Source organism: Carcharodon carcharias, chromosome 3 (assembly GCF_017639515.1).
Source record: "Carcharodon carcharias isolate sCarCar2 chromosome 3, sCarCar2.pri, whole genome shotgun sequence".
Lineage (NCBI taxonomy): Eukaryota > Metazoa > Chordata > Chondrichthyes > Lamniformes > Lamnidae > Carcharodon > Carcharodon carcharias.
Window position 1 is genome coordinate 197,589,246 of NC_054469.1, and position 24,311 is coordinate 197,613,556.

General features: G+C 40.5%; 1 protein-coding gene across 2 annotated transcripts in view; it reads left to right on the plus strand.

The window, feature by feature from the left end:
• LOC121276445 (oxysterol-binding protein-related protein 10-like) overlaps window positions 1-24,311 on the plus strand; it is a 246,346-nt gene that overhangs the window by 42,193 nt on the left and 179,842 nt on the right. For both annotated transcript variants that reach the window (XM_041184858.1, XM_041184857.1), the window contains exons 2-3: window positions 19,320-19,495; window positions 23,442-23,521. In XM_041184858.1, the coding sequence (XP_041040792.1) occupies window positions 19,450-19,495; window positions 23,442-23,521 (126 nt within the window). In that variant the 5' untranslated portion in view covers window positions 19,320-19,449. The remainder of the gene's footprint in view (window positions 1-19,319; window positions 19,496-23,441; window positions 23,522-24,311) is intronic.

A 24,311-nucleotide genomic window follows, 5' to 3' on the forward strand; every position in this document is an offset into this window, starting at 1 on the left:
TATAATGAACATCAAGCTAAGCAAAATAGCTGCTCATGATATCAAACACAGACCATGAATGAAGCTTGGAGTAGACTCTTCACTGTTGATGGAACTAGTTATCTTGTCACAGTCAATGACTTTCAGGAGTTGGATCAGTCAACATCAATGACTCGCAGTAAGATCTTAGAATTCAATCCCTGACATTGTGATGAGTGACTGGCCCTTAATTCACGAGTGAAGAATTCAGGCACTTTGTAAATGACTGGGAAATTCAGCGCTACGCATCCTCTCCCCATTATCCCCAGTCAAATGCAAAGGCTGAGGCAGGAGTGAAAAATTGCTGAAGGGATAATCAAAATGTTGATTAGAGAGTGAAGAAATGCACCATGGAGGCATGGAAAGTAGTCCAATCCAGTGACTAATGTCACTGTGCCTGAACTACTCTTCCAACAGCTAAAATCCTACTGAAACCAGATGAAGTAAAGGAGTGAATGACAGCCAAATTTCACCTTGATAAAGCTGCCAGGGTTGAATTGGAGAACTGGCCCAAGTGCAAATATTCAAGGCACTCAGCAAAATTCAGTGCACTTGGGACTGTGTGGAGAAGTTGTCACCTTTGATTTGTATATTGAAGAGTAACCACCAGCTCTTTCATCACAATCGCAGACACCAACATGCAACCAGAGAAACTGCTCCTTCACATTTGACAGCTGATCAGGCTGATTTGCTTTCATCAACTGAGTGTGGAATTGAATGACCATTGGCCCCAGAGGTCAACTGTGCCCCAACAAATGTAGTGGATCCGCAGGAACAATGAACCATAGCAGTAACACTGGTCACAGCAAGAATGTTCTCCAGAGAAGCAACATCATTCGAGGAACCAGCAGATGAATAGCCAACAACAACCTGTGCACATACTATTTAAAAAAAACTTGAATGCTTTAAAGCCTGTGTTAGGGACAGACTAGAAAGACCATAAAGAAAATTAACATTAACAGAAAATTCAATGTATGTGGAGTAACTTGAAAATTAGTGCATGTAATTTTTTCCCCTCTTCTATGAAGGTGGGTTATATTAGGATAACTATCTTGTGCACTGGCTTGCCATACTCATGACCTCCTAGTCATATGACCTTTTTGTATGTAAATAATGGTTTTAGGGCAGTTGCTATTATACACACCGCATGACATAGTCCCTTCAGAAGACCAAACACAATGGGTGGATGAAAATCGTAAGCTTAGGCACTGTTATATAATTCCAAAATTATTTGGAATCTATATTGTTTTTGTACACGTATATCTATAATGCCACATCACTAACAACTGCACTACAGTCTGTGCACCAAATGCACACCATCATTCCACCACATATGAAGCAGCGTGCGACGTTATACACAATGTAAGCTCCAGAATTGTGACAAGTGTGATTTATTTGACGCTCTGGGAGCCACAAGGCATAACTGACATTTGAAAATTTTGGACTCTGAGTTGAACAATTTCTGATCATAACCACTGCTGCCTTTTTTTTTTGAGGTATGTAATTTTAAAAAATTTTCTTCATTCCTGCTTTCCACCTTATTACAGATCTTCCCTTTTATTTTTTTCTCCCTGCCTCTGTTTACTTAAGACCTGTTACATCTGGAATGTTTTTCAGTTCTGTCAAAGGTGATCAAACTTGAACTTTTTTTTTTCTTTCCATGGATGCTACTGGACCTGCTGAGTATTTCCTGAATTTTGAGAGTTAAATAGCTTTGCACTCATGAAAATATTGTGGAAATGAGGGTATGATGATTTCATTTAGCCATTATTTTTAAGTGTGTCCGTAATTAAAATATTTTAATGAAGCTTTCCTGAGTTTTCTTTTCCATCTTCTGGGCAATTAGGACATTAATTCCTGATCAGACTTTTCTGGGATTTTGTTGATTTTTTTTCACCCCAGTCAGAAGGTAGTTGGTTGAAACTTCTTCACTCTCTGGTACATGAGTACAGTACTGAGGAAATGCTTTAGTCAGAGGAGCTTTTTTTTTTTTGATGCAAGGTTGAACTATTATGTTACACCCTGTTGGTGAGGTGAAGGATTTTATGGCATTATTCTGAAAGGTGCATGGAAATATCAGGTCACCCTGAGATCCTACTACTAAAAACAATTGTGGTCATTTCCTCTAATTTAGTGTAAGATTACCTTCTGTGTAATTTGGTTGTCCTATCTTCCATGGCAGTAACTGCATTTCAAAAATAGATCACTTGGCACTGAATCTCTGTGGGGCATCCTGAGATTTTAAGTTGCTGTTTGATTGTTTATCTTTCTTTATAACCTTTTTTTCACCTGTGACTTGGTTGTATTGAAGCATTCAATTCCTAATGTGCTGTCACAATTGTTGTCCCTAAAGATGATAAAGTTTGTTAATTCGTGTTCAAATGCTAACATACTGTATAGTTTTACTTTGGTATATTAGTGGAGATTAACAGCCAAGTGGAATGAGAAGTGATTGACTGTTAATTGTAAGCAATTGCTTTAATTATCAGTTAACTGCAGAAAATTTGTGCGAGTGCCTAAGTTTAGTTGAAACAGCATTTCGTTGATTTTGTATTGTGCCTTGTTTCATTCTTTCATTTTCAGTGTTAGAGTCCAAGAACTTCCTAAGTAGCTTCTAATCCAAACTGGTTAAAACTTAAGTCAATGCATAATACCATGTAGCTATTTTAGTACGATTAACTTTTGTCTGTGATCACTTGATTGAATACGAAACAAAGTAACCTATTCTTTTTCACTTCCCTCTGGATTTTGGCATGCTCACATTACATGTGCACTACATAGCTAAATGAGGACACTGAAATTTGAGAGGTTGGGTGGCATTCTGAGTTAGCATACTGCACTTTCAATTCTGGGATGCACATTTCAATTTAGTTAATGACTTTTTTATATACTTATTCACTACCAGCATTATTTTAATAAAATATATGTTGCTTCTCTTTTCTGAGTTATTTTTGTACTGATCTAATTGACTGACAACATGGAGGAAATTCAGATACTTCGAGATCTGCTTAATTGGATGTTTATTTGTGCTGCAACACTCGGGGGAAGCACTTCCTGCACATGCACAGTTGCAGTCTGTCAGTGTCAGCTGCTTGCATTAAAACCAGCAAGTTGGATTGAAAGAAACTAATAAAACTTCAAGTTGTCCATTTTTTAGGTCTGTAAAGTCCTTAGCCAGCTGAAAATTGTTGCACCTAGTCTACCTATCATTTTCAACTGTTCCCTCCGTGAGACTGCTTTTGATGATTCAATAAATAATATATAATCTAGAAATTTCAGTACATGAGATTTCCCAACTTCCACTGAACTTGGAAGAATTGGTTGTAATATTTAGTTTAAGATACTTTTAAATTGGTTTTTATAAACCAAAAAAAAGTATTTTGAAAATTATTTAAGAAAAACTCATTGTCCAACGTGATGCTTAAACCCATGACTCTTGGATTAAGAGCCCCATTATCCACCAACTGGGCTGCACAGAAACTCCCTGCACAGAGACAGAACATCAATGGAAACAGTTCACTTCATGGTTTGCATGCAGTAGTGCACATAACCATAGCCTATGTCTATCATTGCTACCTGGTTGTTGTGGCTGGGGAGGGACATCCTTGCAGGAAAGGATGGAATGCAAGTCTCTCCTTGGCAAAGGGACCATGTGCTTGCTGGTATAAATTCAACTACAAGGTGTGTGGCAGCTTGACAACATGTGTAAGTTCAATGTTGCAGCAAAAATTTGCTTTAGCCCCCATATTCCAAACTTCTACTGGCTAACCAGTGGAAGGAACAGTTCTACATGTGCTGGTGGCTGCAGTGTGAGCTAAGTGTGCATGCACAACTGTTTCTGGTGCCTTTCTGGTCAGTGGCAGGAGTTGGTGCATCAATTTCTGGATTTGGTTTGAGTAAAATCTTAACTTCAAATGATTGCTATTCTAGGGGAGATGGTGGTGTAGGAGATGTTGGTATAGTGGTAATGGTCTGGACTAGTAATGCAGAGAGCCGGGGCAATGTGTTCAAACTCCACCATGGTAGCTGGTGGAATTTAAATTCAATAAAAAAACATCTGGAAAGCGCAACAGTGTGTGTATAAATAGGTTGGCTTTTATAATTTGAATTAGGTGTTAAATCAGGACTTGGCTTTTCAGCTGTTAAATTTCAAAGGGAGTTCAAGGGACTTTTACACCTTACAAAGGTTTCATAAGTTATCAAGGGAAGATTACTAAATTTTTATTTTACTCAAAAGTGGAGGTGATAGGAAGATATGAAACTTATTTTATGTTTTGGAAAAATTGAGTTCAAAGAGGTGCTTAGAACAAATGCACCTAAGATCAACGGGGAAATGGATATTCAAAGAAAAATGTTTAGTTGAGTTGTGTTGGCTGTGTGGGGGAGATGTGCTGAGAAAAGTTGTGAATTTGAAGCAGCCATCCAGTTCCAAGCCAGAAAAGTCTTTGTTTTCAGAAAGCAGTCTATAACTTTCCTTTTGGATTTCCACAGCAGATTAGAAGAGAGTGAGAAGCAGTGTGGTATACCTTTTTCTAAGGTGACAGCGGTCTTGCCTTGGGTAATATAATTGGATTTCTATGGTTAAAAATCTATAAGGGAGCTGTTGCCAAGTAATTGTGCGTTTTGACCAAGTTTTTTTTTGGTTTGGTTGGGGGGTGGGGATGTTTTGTAAGTCTGTTTTAACTGTGTAATTTTAATCTTGTGTTTTAAGTTTTTTGTTTCTTATGCTTCTGGGATTAGTAGTTTTCCTCTCGTTTTTAAAACACAAAAAAAAGCAAATAACACCAGCTGTGGTCGTAACACTCACTCATGTCCTTTAGTGGAAGTAAATCTGCTGTCCTTATCTGGTCTGGCCTACATGTGACTCTGGACCCATAACTATGTGACTGAAATGGCCTAGCAAGCTACTCTGCCCTTTATGGTAATTTAGGATGGGAAACGAATGTTGCCTTGCTGATGATGCCCACATCCCATGAAACATTAAGGATTAATAATCAAAATTGTCACTATGATCTTAAAATAATTGTCTTGTTTCGTTTATTTGAACAACATTGTGTTTTAACATCAGCCCAACCATATTTGCCAACTGTATTGTATGAGTATTCTGCTTAGGTGCTGAAGGTGTATGTTGGGAACTAATCTATTTGGCAAAATAGGTTTGTATGGCTTGGAGCCTGTACTGTTTTACCTACATAGAGTCTATTGGTGTGAAGACTTCTTTGAACCAACATAATTGAAATTACCTGATTACATCTATGGTATTGTTAATTTAGTTCCCTCTCTACAGGCGCAGTCCCTATTCTCAAGTAAATTTCATGATACTTTGGCACTGGTCAAGCAAAATGTCTAGAAGACATTGCTCTTGGCCTGAATTGGAAAACTACTTTAACTTTGCTTCCAGTTTCAATCCTTCTTTCTCCTTGACGTGGTCCATCTCTGACTATTTCCTTCCCTTCCCAGAAATGGAGAAGGAGAATGCCCTGAATTGGATAAGTTCTTTAACTTTGCATCCAGTTTCCACTCTTTTTTTCCCCTGTCACCTTCATATGGTCCATCTGACCCCTTCCCAGAAATGGAGACAGAAGTTGAAGCATAGGCTATCAACAAATATTCATTGAGCCCACTGACTCCTACAGTTACCATGACTACACTTCCTTGCACCCAGTAAGGATTCTATCATTCTCCCAGGTTTTCCTTCTTCATCCCATCCTCTTCTGCTGATATAACCTTCCATTCCAGTTCTTTGGAGATGCTGTCTTTTGTTCCTTCACCTAAGAGTACCCCCCGCCCATTGTGGTTGACATGGCCCTTGACCATGTCTGACCTATTTTCCCCCACTTCTCTCACTCCTACCTCTCCCTCCCAGAACCATGACAGCATTTCCCTTGTCTTTGCCTTTCACCCCACAGCCCCTCTATACAGTGGATCATCATCTTCTGCCCTCTCCAGCACAATGCCACCACCAAACACGCTTTCTGATCCCCCTCCCCTTTCAGCATTTCTGAGGGACCATTTTCTCTGCAACATCCTGGTCCACTCCTCAGATACCACCAACACTTCCCTTTCTACGTAAGCACCTGGTCCTTACCTCCACCCTCCTTACCGTCTGAGGCCCCAAGCACTTCTGGGTGAAGCAGCAATTTAAGTGTATTTTCAATTTAGTATACTATATTCACTGCTTACAATATAGTCCCCTCTACATTGGGGAGACTAAACACAGATTGGGGACCACTTTACAGAACAAATCTCTTCAGTCTGCAACAATGACCCAAGGCTTCTGGTGGCCTTGCATTTTAATCTTCTACCTTGATTTCACACTGACATCTGTTCTCAGCCTACTGGAGTGTTCCAGTAAAGTTTAATGTAAGCTTGAGGAATAACATCTCAACTTTCAATTAGGCACTTGAATCCAACAATTTCAGACCATAATCTCTGCTTCCATAATTTGTTTTCTTTGCATGTTTCTATCTTGATCTTGTTTTTCTCTCTTTTGCTCCCCTTTAGCTCTGCCCCAGCAACTCTTCTTATATTTTTGTTTTCTGCCCAATGACACACCTTCCCTTTCGTTTTTGTTCCACCCTCCCCCATTTCATCTACGTTCCAACCCCATCCTCCCATTTCACCCACATTCTACTTGGATACTTGGGAGAAGAGTCAGTATCCAGAAGATACAGATTTAAGGAAATTGGCACAAAATTATTGGTGACATGGCAAAGATGATATGTAGTGAGTTGTTAAGATCTGCAGTGTGTGACCTGAAAGGGTGGTGGAAGCAGGTTCAATAATTTTGAAAGTGAAGGGAAAAACATTTCGAGCTATGGGGAAAGAGCAGCAGAGTGAGACTAATTGGATAGCTCTTTCAGAGAGACAGTATTTGGCACAATGGACTGAATAGCTTCATGTGCCATATCATTTGATAATTCTAGTATTGGCTCTTTGTCCTGTCATCTTCATGCAACTGATTTATCTGATTTGAGTAGAGGCAATTTTTTCAATGTAATTTTAATAGTCTGGATCATATGACATCAAGCCCATGTTTCTCTAAACAAAATAGCCACAACTGCTGGTACTTAATCTAATGACTAAAACCCCTACCACTGGATATTATCGTTGTCTCTGTTGTGTATAGCAGGCTCAGGCCCACTATGTATGTAATCGTAGGGGCACACTACTCCAAATGCACAGGTGCCTCTGTTGTATATAGCAGACCCACTGTATGCAATCATACTGGCACACTACTCCAAATGCACAGGTACCAAGGGTTTTTTTTACAGCCTAAGTGGAATTTTCTTTTTTATATTGTGTCCAAGGAATCTCCCTGAAAATGCTGTTTGCCTTCCCAGTTGTCTCCACACACTGCATGGGTACCTTCAATGATTTGTAAACGTAACTTTTGGTTCCCTTTTGATTGATGACTAATGTCAGGCATCCCTGAATGATTTTACTAGCTGGAGTTTCCTAAATTAAGTACATCATGTTGTGCTTGTCCACATTGAAGGACATTTGTAATGAATGGGCTGATTTCCACTAATGCAGCCAAATTGAACTACAACCTATAATTTGGATAAAATTCCTTCCCTCATGCATATTTTTGTGTCATCTGCTAATTTGTGAACAGTTACATTAATTGACTTCAACCAAATCATTACAGAATGGTAATGATGGACAGCAATGGTGCAGAGAACCTGCAGGACTCTATTTGTAACCTGATCTCTGCCAGACCTAGGGCGAGATTTTCTGCACCCGTCTGCTGCTGAGATCGTCTGGTCCAGCCGCAGGTCAGTAGACTTCTGCCTGGAGCGTGCCTCGCCTGCAACAGGCCCCACCCGTGACAGGGCCGGAAAATCCCGGCCTAATGGTGACCCTATACCTACATGGTTATAACTGGTTGCTTGTCCAGTATACTATGCACTGTCAATCTCGTGTAATCCTGATTTGTACAGCATTTTATCTAATCAAAGACTCTGGAAATCTAGGTTTAATTTCTGCTTCAGTGCCACTTATTGCTCACCTTTCTTGGATCAATTTGGTTAATGAGGCAGGACCATCATTCACGGAAGCCATTCTAATATTCCCTAATGACTAAACTGTGGTCACGTCACATTCCTTATCAATATCCTACCAACAGAATCAAGCAGATCATTCCAAGGGTTTCTTTCCCATAAATTTTGGGAGCATTTAGGAACCCCTCTTCAGTCCACTAGAACTTACCAAGACTTCAGATAGCTATGAAACCAACAGCTCATAATGCATCTCCCTATTATCTTCAGCATTTGGTAGATGGTGTCAGATCTAGCAACTTGCTTAGACTTGTGTCTTTTCCTACAACCAACTCTGTTATAAAATTTAATAAAATAAATGTAATCACCCCATGAGCACCATTTCCGCCTTGGCATCTTTCAGTGGTGAAATCTGTTAGGCACTTCAGCCATAATCTCATCCTTATACCAAACTGCCCTGTTTCTTTAATTTTCTGGCTTCTAACCTAACTGAACAAAATATTACCATCTTCTAATGTATTTTGCCACTATAGTTGCCATCATTAATTTCTTTTAACCATGCTTACTTTACACCTACTGCCTAAGCCCTTATTTCCTTATGAATTTCTGATTTTTAGGTTTCACTTTACCATTTGTGGAACATAAGCCTACAAATATAGACATTTTTATAGTATCACTTACTTCAATCTAACAAAAAACCCCAAACCCCTCTACCCAAGTATTCCCCTGTGAAAATTTGAGCCCACCTGAAATATGGTATTCACATTAAATTATCTGTAGTAGTAATTCTCCCAAATAATTAAAATCTAATAATGATCATTATTGTAGAGATGAGATATAATTCCAAGATAACTGCCAAGGACTAGATTCAATAAATTTATTCTTAGTCTAGTATTCTTCCAAACTTTTTGTATGCACAAGCAATTGTTGACTACTGCCAATCAGTCTGCTTAATGGTTGATAAGTTAAATTCCCCATGACAGCAAGAAGTTTTACAATCTGGGCTAGCCTTTCATTTCAGCACCCCCACATTAAGGCAAAATGGGGCTCATTTAAACTAAACTCTTCATCTCTTGAAATTGGTATGTCAGAATATCAGAAACACTGGGTTCTTCATTTTGCTTCAAACTATCAGCTAATCGTTTTAAAAAAAACACAATCACTCATTTAGAAGCTTAGTAACATACTGATCCAAAGAAGAAACTTGAATGTATTTCAATAATAAAAATGTCACCTGCCAATTCCTGCTTTCCCAACGAGGTTTAAAAGTAAACATAACATATATTCTCTATTATAAAAACAAAAAAACTGCGGATGCTGGAAATCCAAAACAAAAACAGAATTACCTGGAAAAACTCAGCAGTCTGGCAGCATTGGCGGAGAAGAAAAGAGTTGACGTTTCGAGTCCTCATGACCCTTCAACAGAACTAGGTGAATCCAAGGAAGGGGTGAAATATAAGCTGGTTTAAGGTGTGTGGGGGGTGGGGGAGAGAAGTGGAGGGGGGTGGTGTGGTTGTAGGGACAAGCAAGCAGTGATAGGAGCAGATCCTCAAAAGATGTCACAGACAAAAGAACAAAAGAACACAGGTGTTGAAGTTGGTGATATTATCTAAACGAATGTGCTAATTAAGAATGGATGGTAGGGCACTCAAGGTATAGCTCTAGTGGGGGTGGGGGGAGCATAAAAGATTTAAAAATATTTAAAAATAATGGAAATAGGTGGAAAAAGAAAAATCTATATAATTTATTGGAAAAAAACAGAAGGAAGGGGGAAGAAACAGAAAGGGGGTGGGGATGGAGGAGGAAGCTCAAGACCTAAAGTTGTTGAATTGAATATTCAGTCCGGAAGGCTGTAAAGTGCCTAGTCGGAAGATGAGGTGTTGTTCCTCCAGTTTGCGTTGGGCTTCACTGGAACAATGCAGCAAGCCAAGGACAGACATGTGGACAAGAGAGCAGGGTGGAGTGTTAAAATGGCAAACGACAGGGAGATTTGGGTCATTCTTGCGGACAGACCACAGGTGTTCTGCAAAGCGGTCGCCCAGTTTACGTTTGGTCTCTCCAATGCAGAGGAGACCATATCTTCTCTATTGTCTTCAGACTGGCTGTAATCCTTGTGGCCTTTACAGAGAGATGAAAGAACCACAAGGATGCGATGGATGGGGGGGGGGCACTGGGGGGAAATAAAGCCTCAAGGTTTTAACTTTCCGTAACTTGCCCTATCCCACAGCCTAAGTAGAGATTAGATGTGCTCACTTTGCCAAATTGTTTTCTTAATTTAATTATGAAAGCTAATACTGGTTCTTATGGGTTCACTCACATGCTGGCAACAGAAATTTGTAGATGCGCTGTTTTTTGTCTTGTGTTCCAAAAGCAAGTTAACTAAGCAGTAATATTGATAATTTTGAGTTGGAGCCAAGTTAACCTTTTAAAAGGGCAAGAGATTGTGTTGCTGAGCCAAGTGTGGTTTACGTAAAATCCCAGAGAATAAAAGCCACCTGTGTACAAATCAGTAGATAAAAACAAAAAACTGTGGATGTTAGAAATCCAAAACAAAAACAGAATTACCTGGAAAAACTCAGCAGGTCTGGCAGCATCGGCAGAGAAGAAAAGAGTTGACGTTTCGAGTCCTCATGACCCTTCAACAGAACTGAGTGAATATTAGGAGAGGGGTGAAATATAAGCTGGTTTAAGGTGGTGGGGGGTGGGGGGGTGGTTGTAGGGACAAGCAAGCAGTGATAGGAGCAGATAATCAAAAGATGTCACAGACAAAGGAACAAAGAGGTGTTGAAGGTGGTGATATTATCTAAACGAATGCTAATTAAGAATGGATGGCAGGGCACTCAAGATACACCTCTAGTGGGGGTGGGGTGGAAAGACTAGCAGGGCATAAGAGATTTAAAAATAATGGAAATAGGTGGGAAAAGAAAAATCTATATAAATTACTGGAAAAAAACAAAAGGAAGGGGGAAGAAAAGGAAAGGGGGTGGGGATGGAGGAGGGAGTTCAAGATCTAAAGTTGTTGAATTCAATATTCAGTCCGGAAGGCTGTAAAGTGCCTAGCCGGAAGATGAGGTGCTGTTCCTCCAGTTTGCGTTGGGCTTAACTGGAACAATGCAGCAAGCCAAGGACAGACATGTAGGCAAGAGAGCAGGGTGGAGTGTTAAAACGGCAAGCGACAGGGAGGTTTGGGTCTTTCTTGCGGACTGACCGCAGGTGTTCTGCAAAGCGGTCGCCCAGTTTATGTTTGGTCTCTCCAATGTAGAGGGGACTGCATTGGGAGCAACAAATGCAGTAGACTAAGTTGGGGGAAATGCAAGTGAAATGCTGCTTCACTTGAAAGGAGTGTTTGGGCCCTTGGACGGTGGGGAGAGAGGAAGTGAAGGGTTAGGTGTTGCATCTTTTGCGTGGGCATAGAGAGGTGCCATAGGTGGGGGTTGAGGAGTGGACCAGGGTGTCCCGGAGGGAACGATCTCTACGGAATGCCGCCGGTGGGGGGGTGAAGGGAAGATGTGTTTGGTGGTGGCATCATGCTGGAGTTGACGGAAATGGCGGAGGATGATCCTTTGAATGCGGAGGCTAGTGGGGTGATAAGTGAGGACAAGAGGGACCCTATCATGGTTCTGGGAGAAAGAGGAAGGTGTGAGGGCGGATGCACGGGAGATGGGCCGGACACGGTTGAGGGCCCTGTCAACGACCGTGGTTGGAAAACCTCGGTTAAGGAAGAAGGAAGATGTCAGAGGAACTGTTTTTGAAGGTAACATCATCGGAACAGATGCGACGGAGGCGAAGGAACTGAGAGAATGGGATGGAGTTCTTACAGGAAGCGGGGTGTGAGGAGCTGTAGTCAAGGTAGCTGTGGGAGTCGGTAGGCTTGTAATGGATATTGGTGGACAGTCTATCACCAGAGATTGAGACAGAGAGGTTAAGGAAGGGAAGGGAAGTGTCAGAGATGGACCACGTGAAAATGATGGAGGGGTGGAGATTGGAAGCAAAATTAATAAATTTTTCCAAGTCCCGACGAGAGCATGAAGCAGTGCTGAAGTAATCATCGATGTACCGGAGAAAGAGTTGTGTGAGGGGGCCGGAGTAGGGCTGGAACAAATCACCTTGTTTTTGCAAAAACAGTTCTGTGCAATACCCTCTCTTTCTGCATCATTTGCTCTTTTTTATATTTCAATAGTGATCTGTTTAAACACATGGTACGAAAGTATTTCTTGCTTGCTGTTGTCTTTCCCAACAATTTTCAAATTTTGTTTTCATTCGAAGCACAATATGAATTTGATCTTCTTGTTTTATTACTTTTACTGTTGTACTACTTGTAATTAACTATTTTACAAGGTAATAAGTAGACCCCAAAAATATTCTGAAGTTTTGAAGTAGACCTCGAACTGCCAAATTTTAGAGCTTGAGTAGATTTCTGGAGAGAGGGCAGGATAGTAATTGCATCCTGAAGCCCCGAGTATTTGCGACAATTCTCCCCCCCACCCCCCACCACTTCTAATTCCAAGTGTTCTGTCAGCATTTTTATTTGCATTTTTCAATTTGAATTCAAACTTTTTCCTATACAAGTATAGAGCGAATGGATGCTGTTTTTCAACTTGTGTTGGAGAGTGTGCTGCAAGGTAGAGACATATCACGTGTCTGATCTCATCAGTTTTATAACGTAGCTCTATGCACTTGTCCTGTGCTAGAATGACCTGTGACACGGTGATACCCTTGACAAAACCTTATTTGTTGCTCTTTAAAACACCTGGAGTTCTATAACACCACTTTGTTGGCTTCAAACAGTTTCTTTCAATTGGTTTTGCCTTCCTTTCTTGCTCTAGCTTCCCTCTATGCCTCTGTTGATATCCTTTGAAGGGCCATTGCGGCACTTGACACTGGCTCATTACAAGCAGTGACTCCAATTGCCCTATCCCACTCTCTTGCCAAACTTCCTGACCAGTCTGCTTGCTGGGCCTAATCTTGCCAATCTCTTCTCAATCTAACTCGCCATTGGTACTGCTGACTCTGGATTCTGCCAACAGATCAACTCTCATTGCTGTTAGTATACATTGCCATACAGAATGTATGTTCACTTGCAAACAAGACCCTTGCCATTTGTGAGCATATTGTGAATGATCGCATCAACACATGGCCTTAATGGAAACCTGGATGATACCTTTCTGCTTAATAAAGCCACCCCTGACTACATCTTCTGCCACTTGCTCTGTCAAGACTGACACTAACAGTGTGGCACTTAACACCAGATCACAACTTGGCCTCACTCCATCCTGCTCTGGCACTTTCTCCTTCTTTTGATAAATCACATCTTGTTCTGCCGTTTTTTCCTTTTTCATTCAAAAGCATTTTCCTCTACTGTCCTCCTAAGTACGATTTTTAGAAAAAGGATATCCTCACTGTTTTCCTCCCTCAGCCTTTGCACCGAATAGCTTCTCATCCTAGGTGATTTCAATCTCCCTCTCAGCTCATCATGCTCTCTCTTCCTTGGTATTCATCCTTGTCTTTTCCTTCCTAAATCTCACCTTTCATGTAACCTCCCCAATCCATATTCATGGGCATCCACTATACTTTGCCATCTCACATGGCCTTGCTAGTCCCACTATCAATCACAGATAAGGCCATCTCTGATCAGTTCTTTGTATCACTATATCTACATTCCCTTGCAGGCCCCAACCCTACCTCCTTTTGTATCTGCCCTGGAAAAATATAATTCCCAATTTACTTCCCTTTCAAAATTTCATCCGCCTGACCTTTGCTCCATTCACCACAATATTTCTATAACTACTGATTTTGCTGAGCTGCACCCCCACCTCCACCTTTTGTCCTAGTCCCCAGTACAACCATTGCACCCTCACCCTGGCTGTCCCCCTGTATGCCCCTCATCTCTTAGGGGATGCAGACATACTTGAAAGGGTATTGTAACAACAACATTGTGTCAGATTTGGCTGGATCACAAAGATCTACTGGGTCGTGCTCTTAGCTGCTAAAATTGCCCAGTATTCCAGGATGACTCGGGAATAAAGATAACCCCTGGCTTCTTTTCCTCTACTGCAAACCACCTTCTTAATTCCTCTTCCTGGCCTTCTTCATCCCCTCTTCCAATATACGTATGAGGAGCTCGTAGATGGCTTTGATACTAAGATTGGGACCATCCGATTCATTGTCTCTATCCTGTCCCTTCCGTTAACCAGCCTAGCAAAACTTCTTCTAAAGGTATCCCCTACTCTAGTCTGAAGAAGCATCTTACCATCTCCCCATATGCCTTCTTCAAGCTCACCTTGTCCATGAGACCCACCCCCTGATTCCATGTTAGTCAATATTATTAATGGTTCCTGCTCTTCAGGTGCTGTTTGCCTTCCCATTTAAATCTGCTCTCATCACCCTTCTCCTTGAGAAACCAAACCTTGACCCCTCACTCCTTGCAAAGTACCATCCCATTCAAAATCTCCTTTTCCTCTTGAGCCCTTGAATATGTTCCCACCTTTCCTGGAACTCTATATTCAAATCCGTTCAATTAGTTTTCTGCCTTGCTACAGTATTGAAACCCTCTCCTCAAAATCATTAAATCACATCCCATGTGACTGTGACAATAAGTTAATTATCCTGCCTCCTCCTGCAGCCTTTGATACAGTTGACCATACTATTCCCCTCCAACATCATCTGTTGTCCAGTTGGATGGAGCTGCTTTCACATGGTTTCATTTATATTTAAGTGTAGACAGAACATTACTTACAATGGCATCTCTCTTTGCAATGGCTTCCTGCTCTTGCATCATTGCATCTAGTGTCTCCCAAGGATCTATCCTTGGTCCATTCATATTCCTTACTTATGTGCTGCCCTTCGACAGTATTATCTGAAAGCACAATTAGTTTTCATACATATGCCGATGACGCCCTTTTCCACCCCTCTTGACTCCTGCATTGTTGCTAAATTATCAGGCTGCTAATTTGATATCCAATGCTAAATGAGCAGAAATTTCCTCCAATTAAATGAAGACTGAAGGCATTGCCTTTGGTTTGTTTCCTAGCTAATGACTCCATCCCTCCCCCTGGCAATTGAGGCTGAAGCTTAATCATCTTGTTCACAGCCTTGGTGTCAAGTTTGATTTCGAGATGAGCTTCTAACCTCGTTTTTGCACCTTTGCCAAAACTGCCTATTTCCACCTCTTAGCATGCTTAACTTTGTCCCTGTCTCAGCTCTTCTGCTGCAGAAATCCTCATTCATGTCTTGTTACCTGTCAGCTTGACTATTCCAACGCTTTCCTTGCTGGTATCCCACATTCCTATCCTCTGTAAACTTGAGGTAATTCAAAACTCTGGAGCCCGTGACCTAACTTGTGCCAAGTCCTGTTCACTCTTTACTCCTGTGCTTGCTGAACTATATTGACTCCCCATACTCTGCCCTCCAATTCGCAAGCATGATCCTGAGCTTCCTGTGGCCTGTATTTTTAATTCTGCATGTTGCTCTCAGTCAGACATCTCTGTCCTTGGCTTGCTGCACTAGAACAGTGCAGCTCAACATAGGTTTGAGGAATAGCATCTAGTCTTTTGAATAGGCACTTTACAGCCTTAAGGACTCAGCATTGAATTCCACAATTTGGACCTTTCCTTTGCATTTTTTTGTTTTTCTATCATTTTGCTTTCAAACAGCAACACACTTTTTTATTCATTCATGGGATGTGGGCTTCACTAGCCGTGCCAGCATTTATTGCCCATCCCTAGTTGCCCTTGAGAAGGTGGTGGTGAGCTGCCTTCTTGAAGCGCTGCAGTCCATGTGGTGTAGGTACACCCACAGTGCTGTTATGAGGGGAGTTCCAGGATTTTGACCCAGTGACAGTGAAGGAACAGCGATATATTTCCAAGTTAGGAGGGTGAGTGACTTAGAGGAGAACTTCTAGGTGCCGGTGTTCATGTGTGTGCTGCCGTTGATCTCCTTGCTGGTAGTCATCATAGGTTTGGAACGTGCTGTCTAAGGAGTCTTGTGAATTCCTGCAGTGCATCTTATAGATGGTATACATTGCTGCTACTGTGTGTCGGTGGTGGAGGGAGTGAATGTTTGTGGATAGGGTGCCAATCAATTGGGCTGCATTGTCATGTTCGGTGTCGAGCTTCTTGAGTGTTGTGGGTGCTGCATTCATTCAGGCAAGTGGGGAGTATCCCATCACACTCCTGACTTGTGCCCTGTAGATGGTGGACAGACTTTGGGGAGTCAGGAGTGAGTTACTCGTCACAGGATTCCTGGCTCTTGTAACCACAGTATTTATATGGCTAGCCAGTTCCGTTTCTGGTCAATGGTAACCACAAGGATGTTGATAGTGGGGGATTCAGTGATGGTGATGCCATTGAACATCAAGGGGTGATGCTTAGATTCTCTCTTGTTAGAGATGGTTATTGCTTGGCATTTGTGTGGTGCAAATGTTACTTGCCACTTGTCAGCCCAAGCCTGGATATCGTCCAGGTCTTGCTTTATTTGGACATGGACTGCTTCAGTACCTGAGGAGTCACGAATGGTACTGAACATTGTGCAATCATCAGCGAACATTCCCATTTCTGAACTTATGATGGAAGGAAGGTGATTGATGAAGCAACTGAAGATGGTTGGGCTGAGGACACCACCCTGAGGAACTCCTGCATTGATGCCCTGGAGCTGAGATGACTGACCTCCACCAACCACAATCATCTTCCTTTGTGCTACGTATGACATCAACCAGTGGAGAGTTTTTCCCCCTTGGCTTTACACAATAAACAGTACTTTAAAACAGTTCCACAAATCTTATCTGAACCACCCTCAGAGCTAACCCATCATTTTTCTGTTCAGCGCTATCCTTATAGATTTTAGAACCTATATAAGTCCAGTAATTTTTACCACAGCAGTGCTTTTTCCTTGGGGTATCTTCTGAGGCTGGCAGCAACTGCCTTTTTCAGTCTGGCCTTGTTCACACTGTCTTCTGGGAGTTCTGACTAGCTACCCTGCTGTCTTCTGGGAGACCTAAGCAGCCAACCCCTCAGAGGCTTCTGTATTTCCTTGAATGCATTCTTTCCTTTTGATTTCTCTATCTCAACCAGTCTCTTCAGAAATGCTTTCTTCCCAGACTTGATTAGATTGCTCTTAGATTGTTTTTTTTAAAAACCTACCCTATCTTTACCTTATTACCTTACACCTCTTTACAACCTGCATGTACCTTCTTTGAACTAAAACAACTCAATTGAAATCTATTCCTGTTATTACTTTATGTAAAACTCTGACTGCAATTGCTCTTAGTTCATTAACATATCAAAACCACTGTTACTGTTGACTTTAGACCCTTTCTTTCACTCTTAACCCAATTACAGCCTGACTTCCAGTACATAAAATATGAGAATATTATTACTGGAAGAAAAATATTTGTTACTTGTTTTCTTGACACTGTCCCACCAACCCCTTGCTCAAAACCTGCCACATCTCTAACTTCTCAGGCCGATGACCTTTCATCAGAAATATTAACTCTTCTCTGTCCACTGATACTACCTGAGTATTTCTAGCATTTTCTGTTTTGATTTCTGATTTCTAGCATCCACAGTACTTTTCCTTCCTGTCTTTTGAAAGTTGCATTTAATGCTTAGATTTGAGATCAGTTTGCAAAAAGTGTGTTTCTAAGATGGTGCCACATGGGTTGAAGAGAGAAAAAAAGACTTTTTCTAAGAAGTAGAATTTAGTTTGAAAAAGATAATTGAATGATGGAACTAATGACAAAAACTCAAATTATTTATTGGAAATTATGTCATACTTTATGTGGACTTGATTGGATAAAATTTTTAAATGAGACTTAATCCTTGCCCGAAAGCGAGCAACTAAAATGACATTTGGTATGGATAAGAAGGGGGTTAAGTTAAACGGCACTCACTTCTCTTGCTACCCACCCGTAAACAGAGAGGTGTTTTTGATTTGCTTTCCTCTTTGAGTGGTGGTATGTTTCCCACCCCCTCAGTTTGGGTGTGATCAAATTTTCTATTAATAACCACACAGCAAACTTGAAATAGAATGAACTCAAAGGGTTAGTTTATTTGTGCATATTCAAAACATGGAGGAGGGTTGCAACGTTACTTCCTTTGCATTTATATCATAAAAGAGATTTACAGGACAGAGACCACAGAGAAAAGGAACACTGTTTCATATGGGTTCCAGAGTCCAGAATCAAAGTCTAGCGAAATATTCCTTTACTGAGGGTCGGCGTGTTGAAAACCGATGCTGTATAATTCACTTTTCTAGTGGTGTTGACTTTGCACGATGAGGTAGGCATGTAGTGATGAATCAGTCTTGTAGGTGATGGTACAGAATTTCCAGCAAATGTTGTATAGATAGGGCCAGGTCTCCAACCTAGGTCAGAGCTCCTTGTCTGTGAGGCTACTATTCAGTTGATAAAAAGGCAGACTGAGACTCTACGGTTTAGCAAGGTGATATTACTGGTTCCACCAGCCAAGGGTCCATGTCACATGACTCTCACCTCTCCACATTCTTTGACATGTATCCCTCCGTCTTAGCAGATGAGCAGATCCAGATCATTAGCCTGAGTTATGAAATGCAAATGGACTTTGTATAGGTCTGTGTAGTCCATTGGGGGAGTCATTAGTGGCTCTTCGAGAATAACTAGGTGCAAGTTCCTCCAGTACTGCTAGGTAGCTGCTTTTTTTTTGGGTCACGAACAGACATAGATTCAGCCATTTTAGGTCTTTGTCCAGTTTGAAAACTTGAGATAGCAATGAGTGAGGCTTTGAATTTAGTGTACTGCACAATTCTGTTGCAGTTGGTTTTACCTTGCCATGCATGTGTTTTAGCATCCGAGCTCAACATTGCAGAAATCTATTCAGGCCCAGTTAGAAGACCATCTACATGTGAAACATCACTGATGTTCATACATAAATTCAGTTTGGAACTACTAGAATGAAACATAACTGGCTGCCTTGCAGTATACTGCACTTGATGGACCATTTTGAAAGTAAGTTACTGAGATGTAAGCAAACAGAAATACTCTGGAACTATAGAATTTCGCTGAGGTGGAAAATTCAAAGGTCTGGTCATCACTTTATCATGCTTTCTTACAGTATTGCCGTTAAATATTCTTTGTTGTCTACTATTGGAACTGTTCTCTACTATTGGAACGGCATTCCTCATCTTGAGAACTAATCACTTTAATTTTGTTTTTGCAGGATATATGCATCCTGGTAATAAGTCTGACACACTGGATTTTGTAAGGTATAATTTGATGTAGTCATATAGTTACTGATGTCTATATTAATGTGAATTTTTTTTATGATGCAGGTATTTTGTTCTGAATTGGGAGTTGGGTGTGCTGCAATACTTTGTAAACGAGCAATGCAAAGGTCAGAAGCCACGAGGAGTTCTACATTTGTCTGGTGCATTGATCTCTCCCAGTGATGAAGTTTCCCACATGTTTATAGTCCAAGCTGCCAGTGGTGAGGTGTATAAACTCAGAGGTACTGAAAACTGCTATATTTTTTACTAGATGAGATGTTATGTAAGCTTTTAATCTATTTTTTAAAAAAAGAAGTTTCACAAGATCTACTAAATCAACTCTGTGATTGTTAAAGTAATAATACTTGGCTATTTTGGCACAAAATTCAAAATAATTCTAATTCTGAATGAGGCCTATGTGTTAAATATGAAGGCAATGCCAGCAGTTCAAATAGTTGACTTGAACTTGAAGGCCATAAGGTCCATAGCATCATCTCATTGGAACTCGCTTGTGTCTCTGTGGGAGGGAAAAAGGTGGAAACCTACTTGAGTTTTCCTTCTTTGTTTATGGGGATGCTCCATTTAATGGAAGCAAGGTTGGAGTTGCAGGCTATACAAGATAATATCAGCAGAGAAAAATATTGGAGAAACTCGAGGGATTGGAATTGGACGAATCCTACTTGACCTTGTTGTGCACAATCTACCTATTATGGATGTAACAAGCCATGACACTAATGTAGAAGTGACTACTGCACGGTCCTTGTGAAGGCTTAAGTTCTGTATTCACACTGAAGATGCCCTGTATCATACTGTGTGGTGCTACCATTGTGCTAAATTGATAGATTCAGAACACATCTAGCAGCTTAAAACTGGACATCCATGAGATGCTGTGGACCATCAGCAGCAGAACCGTATGCCACTGCAATCTGTAACCTCATGACATGGTATATCCCCTCTGCTATGTCACCGACCATGGCTCAATGAGGAGAGTATGCCAGGAGCAGCAGCAGGCCTACCTACACAAGGTATTGCATGGTGAAGTCACAGGACTAGGCATGCTTTACTGCAGAAGCAGTATACAATAGATGGGACTCAGTAATCACACAACCAACAGATCAGATCAGATCAAAACTCTGCAGTGCTTCCACATCCAGTCATGATTGGGCAGTTGAACAACTAATGGGAGGTGGAGGTTGCATGAGCATTCCCATCCTTAATGATGGTGGAGCCCAGTGCAAATGTGCAAAAATAAAGGCTGCAGCACTTGCAACCGTCTTCATCCAAAAGTGCAGAGTGAATGATCCATCTCTACCTCCTCCTGAGATTCCCCACATCGTAGAAACTAGTCTTCAACCAATTTGATTCACTGTATGATATCAAGAAACGGTTGAGTGCATTGGATGCAGCAAAATTTTGGCCTCTACAGCATCCTGGCTGTCATGTGGAGGACTTGTGCTCCAGAGCTAGCCACATCTCTAGCTAAGCTCCAGCAAGATGGGCAATTTTCCACATTGCCAGATGGATGCCAAAGTATGTTCTGCACACGAAAAGCAGGACAAATCCAATTTAGCTAGTCAGCCTATTTTCAGTCATCAGCAAAGTGATGGAAGGTTTTGTCAGCAGGGCTATCAAGTGGCACTTACCAGTAACTCACTGGTGTTCAGTTTGGTTTCCACCAGAAGCGCTCCGCTCTGGATCTCATTACAACCTTAGTCCAAATGTAGATAATGGAGCTGAATTCCAAATGTGAGCTAAGTTTGTGACTTTGACATTAAGGCAGCATTTAACTGAGTGCAACATCAAGGAGCCCTTGTAAAATTGAAGTTGGTGGGGATCAGGAACAAAGCTCTGTTGGCTGGACTCATACCTAGCACAAAGGAAGGTGGTTGTTAGAGACCAATCATCTCGGCTTCAGGATATCACTGCTGGAATTCTTCAGGGTACTGTCCTAGGCCCAACCACCTTCAGTTGCTTCATCAATGACTTTCCCTCCCTCCCTCGATAAAGACAAAGGATGTTTGCTGGTAATTGCTGTGTTCAGATCCATTCACAATTGCTCAGATAATGAAGTAGTTGATTTCTGCAGGCCCATAACCTCTGCCACAAAGGACAGGGCCACAGATGCATGGTAAAATCACCTGAAAGTTTTCCTCCAAATCTTACATTCTGAATCAGAAATTTTGCTGTTTCTTCATTTTCACTTGAGCTTAAAATCCTGGAACTCCCTATTGTGTATCACAACTTTCATCCCATGAACTGCAGCTGTTCAAGAAGGCAGCGTGCCACCAGCTCCTTGGGCAAATAGTAATGGAGAATAAATATTGGTCTTGCTAGGAATCATCACATCCCATCCAATTTAGGTAAATGATATAAGAGGAAATATAACATATGGATTGAAAGTTGGTGATAGGAAACGAATGATTACGGCTAATGGGTTGGATTGGATTGCTTAGATTGGAGTAGGTTTGGAAGTGGTATACAGTGGATGTTGATGTTGAGTTTATATTTGCCCTCCATGTATAAATGTTTTGGGTGGGCACTATCAAAATTTGCTGACGCACAGAATAAGGGCTTTACAAATTGTGAACCATGAAATAATTGGATCTAAGCAATTTAGCAGAATGCATACATCTGACAGATCTAATCCAGTGTAGAGAATGTGATGATGCATTATGGGATGTTTACTTAATGGATAGAATCCAAAAGGCGAGAAGGAACCGAGATCAAAGAGTAAAAATACATAACTTTTTTATGAAAGTGAATTCTCATAACTAAAATCAAAGGCCAGCCCAGAATACAGAAACAAAGAAGTAATAGATTTCTCCAAGACAATGGTTAAGATGTGTGCAATTAAGGTACCAAATTATAGAAAGGACATTATGCTGTATGACCTCTATGGTTTTCATGTGAACAATCAGCAAATCACTGCTATTCCAGGATTCTATAAAAAGTTGAACTTGAGATTCTGAGAGCTACAAGGTGTTGTTTTAAACAATGAACAGTTTGGGGATGAAAGGGGGGAGAGACTCTTTACTCCAGTGTAGGAATTGATGAGGAATAACTAAAAAATCCTCAGTAAGAGTGCAGAGGCATGTTGGAGAATTTCTTTTAATACAGGAAGTTCTTGGAACATGGGATGCTTTGCCATAGCAAGTAGTCGAAATAGAGGCCCTTGCACTTGAGGAAAAACTGGCTAAATATTGGAAGTGATTAAAAATACATGGACAAGGAGAGCACAGGTCTGTACAATTGCTGTTGGATTGCTTTAGCCAAGAGGGGACTACAAATACAATAGGGTGTTTTTGGGGGCTTTCGAGGGCAAATTTGCCTGCCACCCTCATGTTTTGAACGCTGATACACTCATGACACTATTTTGAAAAAAGACATTAACCTATTTAAAGCAATTAACCTATTTAAAAGTGTTGAAGCTCCTATTAAAAACCCAGACAGAAGAGAGTCAAAGGAATGTGTTACATATTCATCTGGGATAATACTCAGCAGGTAAGGTAACATTTATGGAAAGCGAAACAGGGTTAACATTTAAGGTTGCGCACATTTTCTGTTTTTATTTTGTATTGAATCAGAAAAACTTGTGCTTTACAGTCTAGAAAGGAGGAAATGAAGCACAACCTTTTCAACATGAATATGTGTACATATTAAATAATGCAGTAATTGAGTTTACTACTATTGTAACATACACCAGAAAAGCAGGCTGCAAATGGTAATTCAAAAATTTGACATTTGAGGAGATATATAAGAAAAACCTCAAGTGATGACTGTTTGAAATAATTTACCAAACTGAATAATGGAGGCAAAAAAAAACTTTGGGGTTATTCAGGATATAATTAGATGTCAATATTAATGTACTAGTGATGAACATCATTGCACCAAATAGTTGATCCCTTATTGCATATTCTTCTGCTATATTTGAAAACTGAATCTTGCTATTCGGAGATCTTTTGTTGCTTTTTGATGCTTCAATTCTGAATTTACATTGAGAATCAACAGGTGTTTATAATGTTTACATGCAACTAGGTCACTAGCCATGTTTAAGCTTTTTACAGATGTTTAATATGCTGAGAGTAGATGTTCTGTTTTTTCTTCAGCATTTCCTTTAAAATCCCCGATTTATTTTGAAAACAAGGGGTCATATTGTATTAAAATGTATGTCTACTTTCTACACTGTAGCAGGGGATGCCAAAGAGAGACTCTATTGGGTGAACCAGCTTCAAGCCTCTGCCAGACACCACACAGAAAATAATGCCAAGGTAAAGGGTTGATGAATTGAAGTACCAAATACCATACTGCAATGGAACAGTATAAAATGCTGTGCACATTACTAGCATTTACAGCTATAATATAGAATGTTTTATAGAATGTTTAATTTCTAATTTAATTTCTAAAGTATTTCCTGAAAATAACCCCAACTCCAAAGCCAATTTACTACAAAAATGAGAGTAATGTGCATTAGTGATTTTGGTTTCTGAATGACAGTTGAATTGAATAATCAAGTCACATGACTGTGACCAGTCACATGACTTTGCGACCAGGCACACACACTACAATTATGTGACCAGTCACATGATTTTCTGACCAGGCACACACACTACAATTTAAGTAACTTCCATTTAGTTGTATTAATGTAGTTGGCTCATAGCTCTTAAGAGGTGTAGTAATGGGGGAAAAATACATGAATCTATCATTGTGATTAAAGAAAACTTGATATTTTGTCTTATTTCAAAACCCTTAAAGGACAATTTACCAGTGAAGAGAGAATATTTGATTAACTTCATCATCTATTAAAAGTTTCCACTTAATTTGTCTTGCCTGTTTTGATATTTAAATAAGGGTTTCATCTTGTTGATAACACACCTGGTATCTTATTTTATCAACCAGTAATTGATAGGTCACAAAAATGTATTGAATTATTGGGTTATGTATCCATGAATAATAATCATTGTTGTAATGATATTTGAGAGCAGAAAAGCTAATTTCATACTTTTTTTGTTAGCCAACAGCATTCAGTGGTATTGATCAAAGGTAGTCCAATTTTTTTTG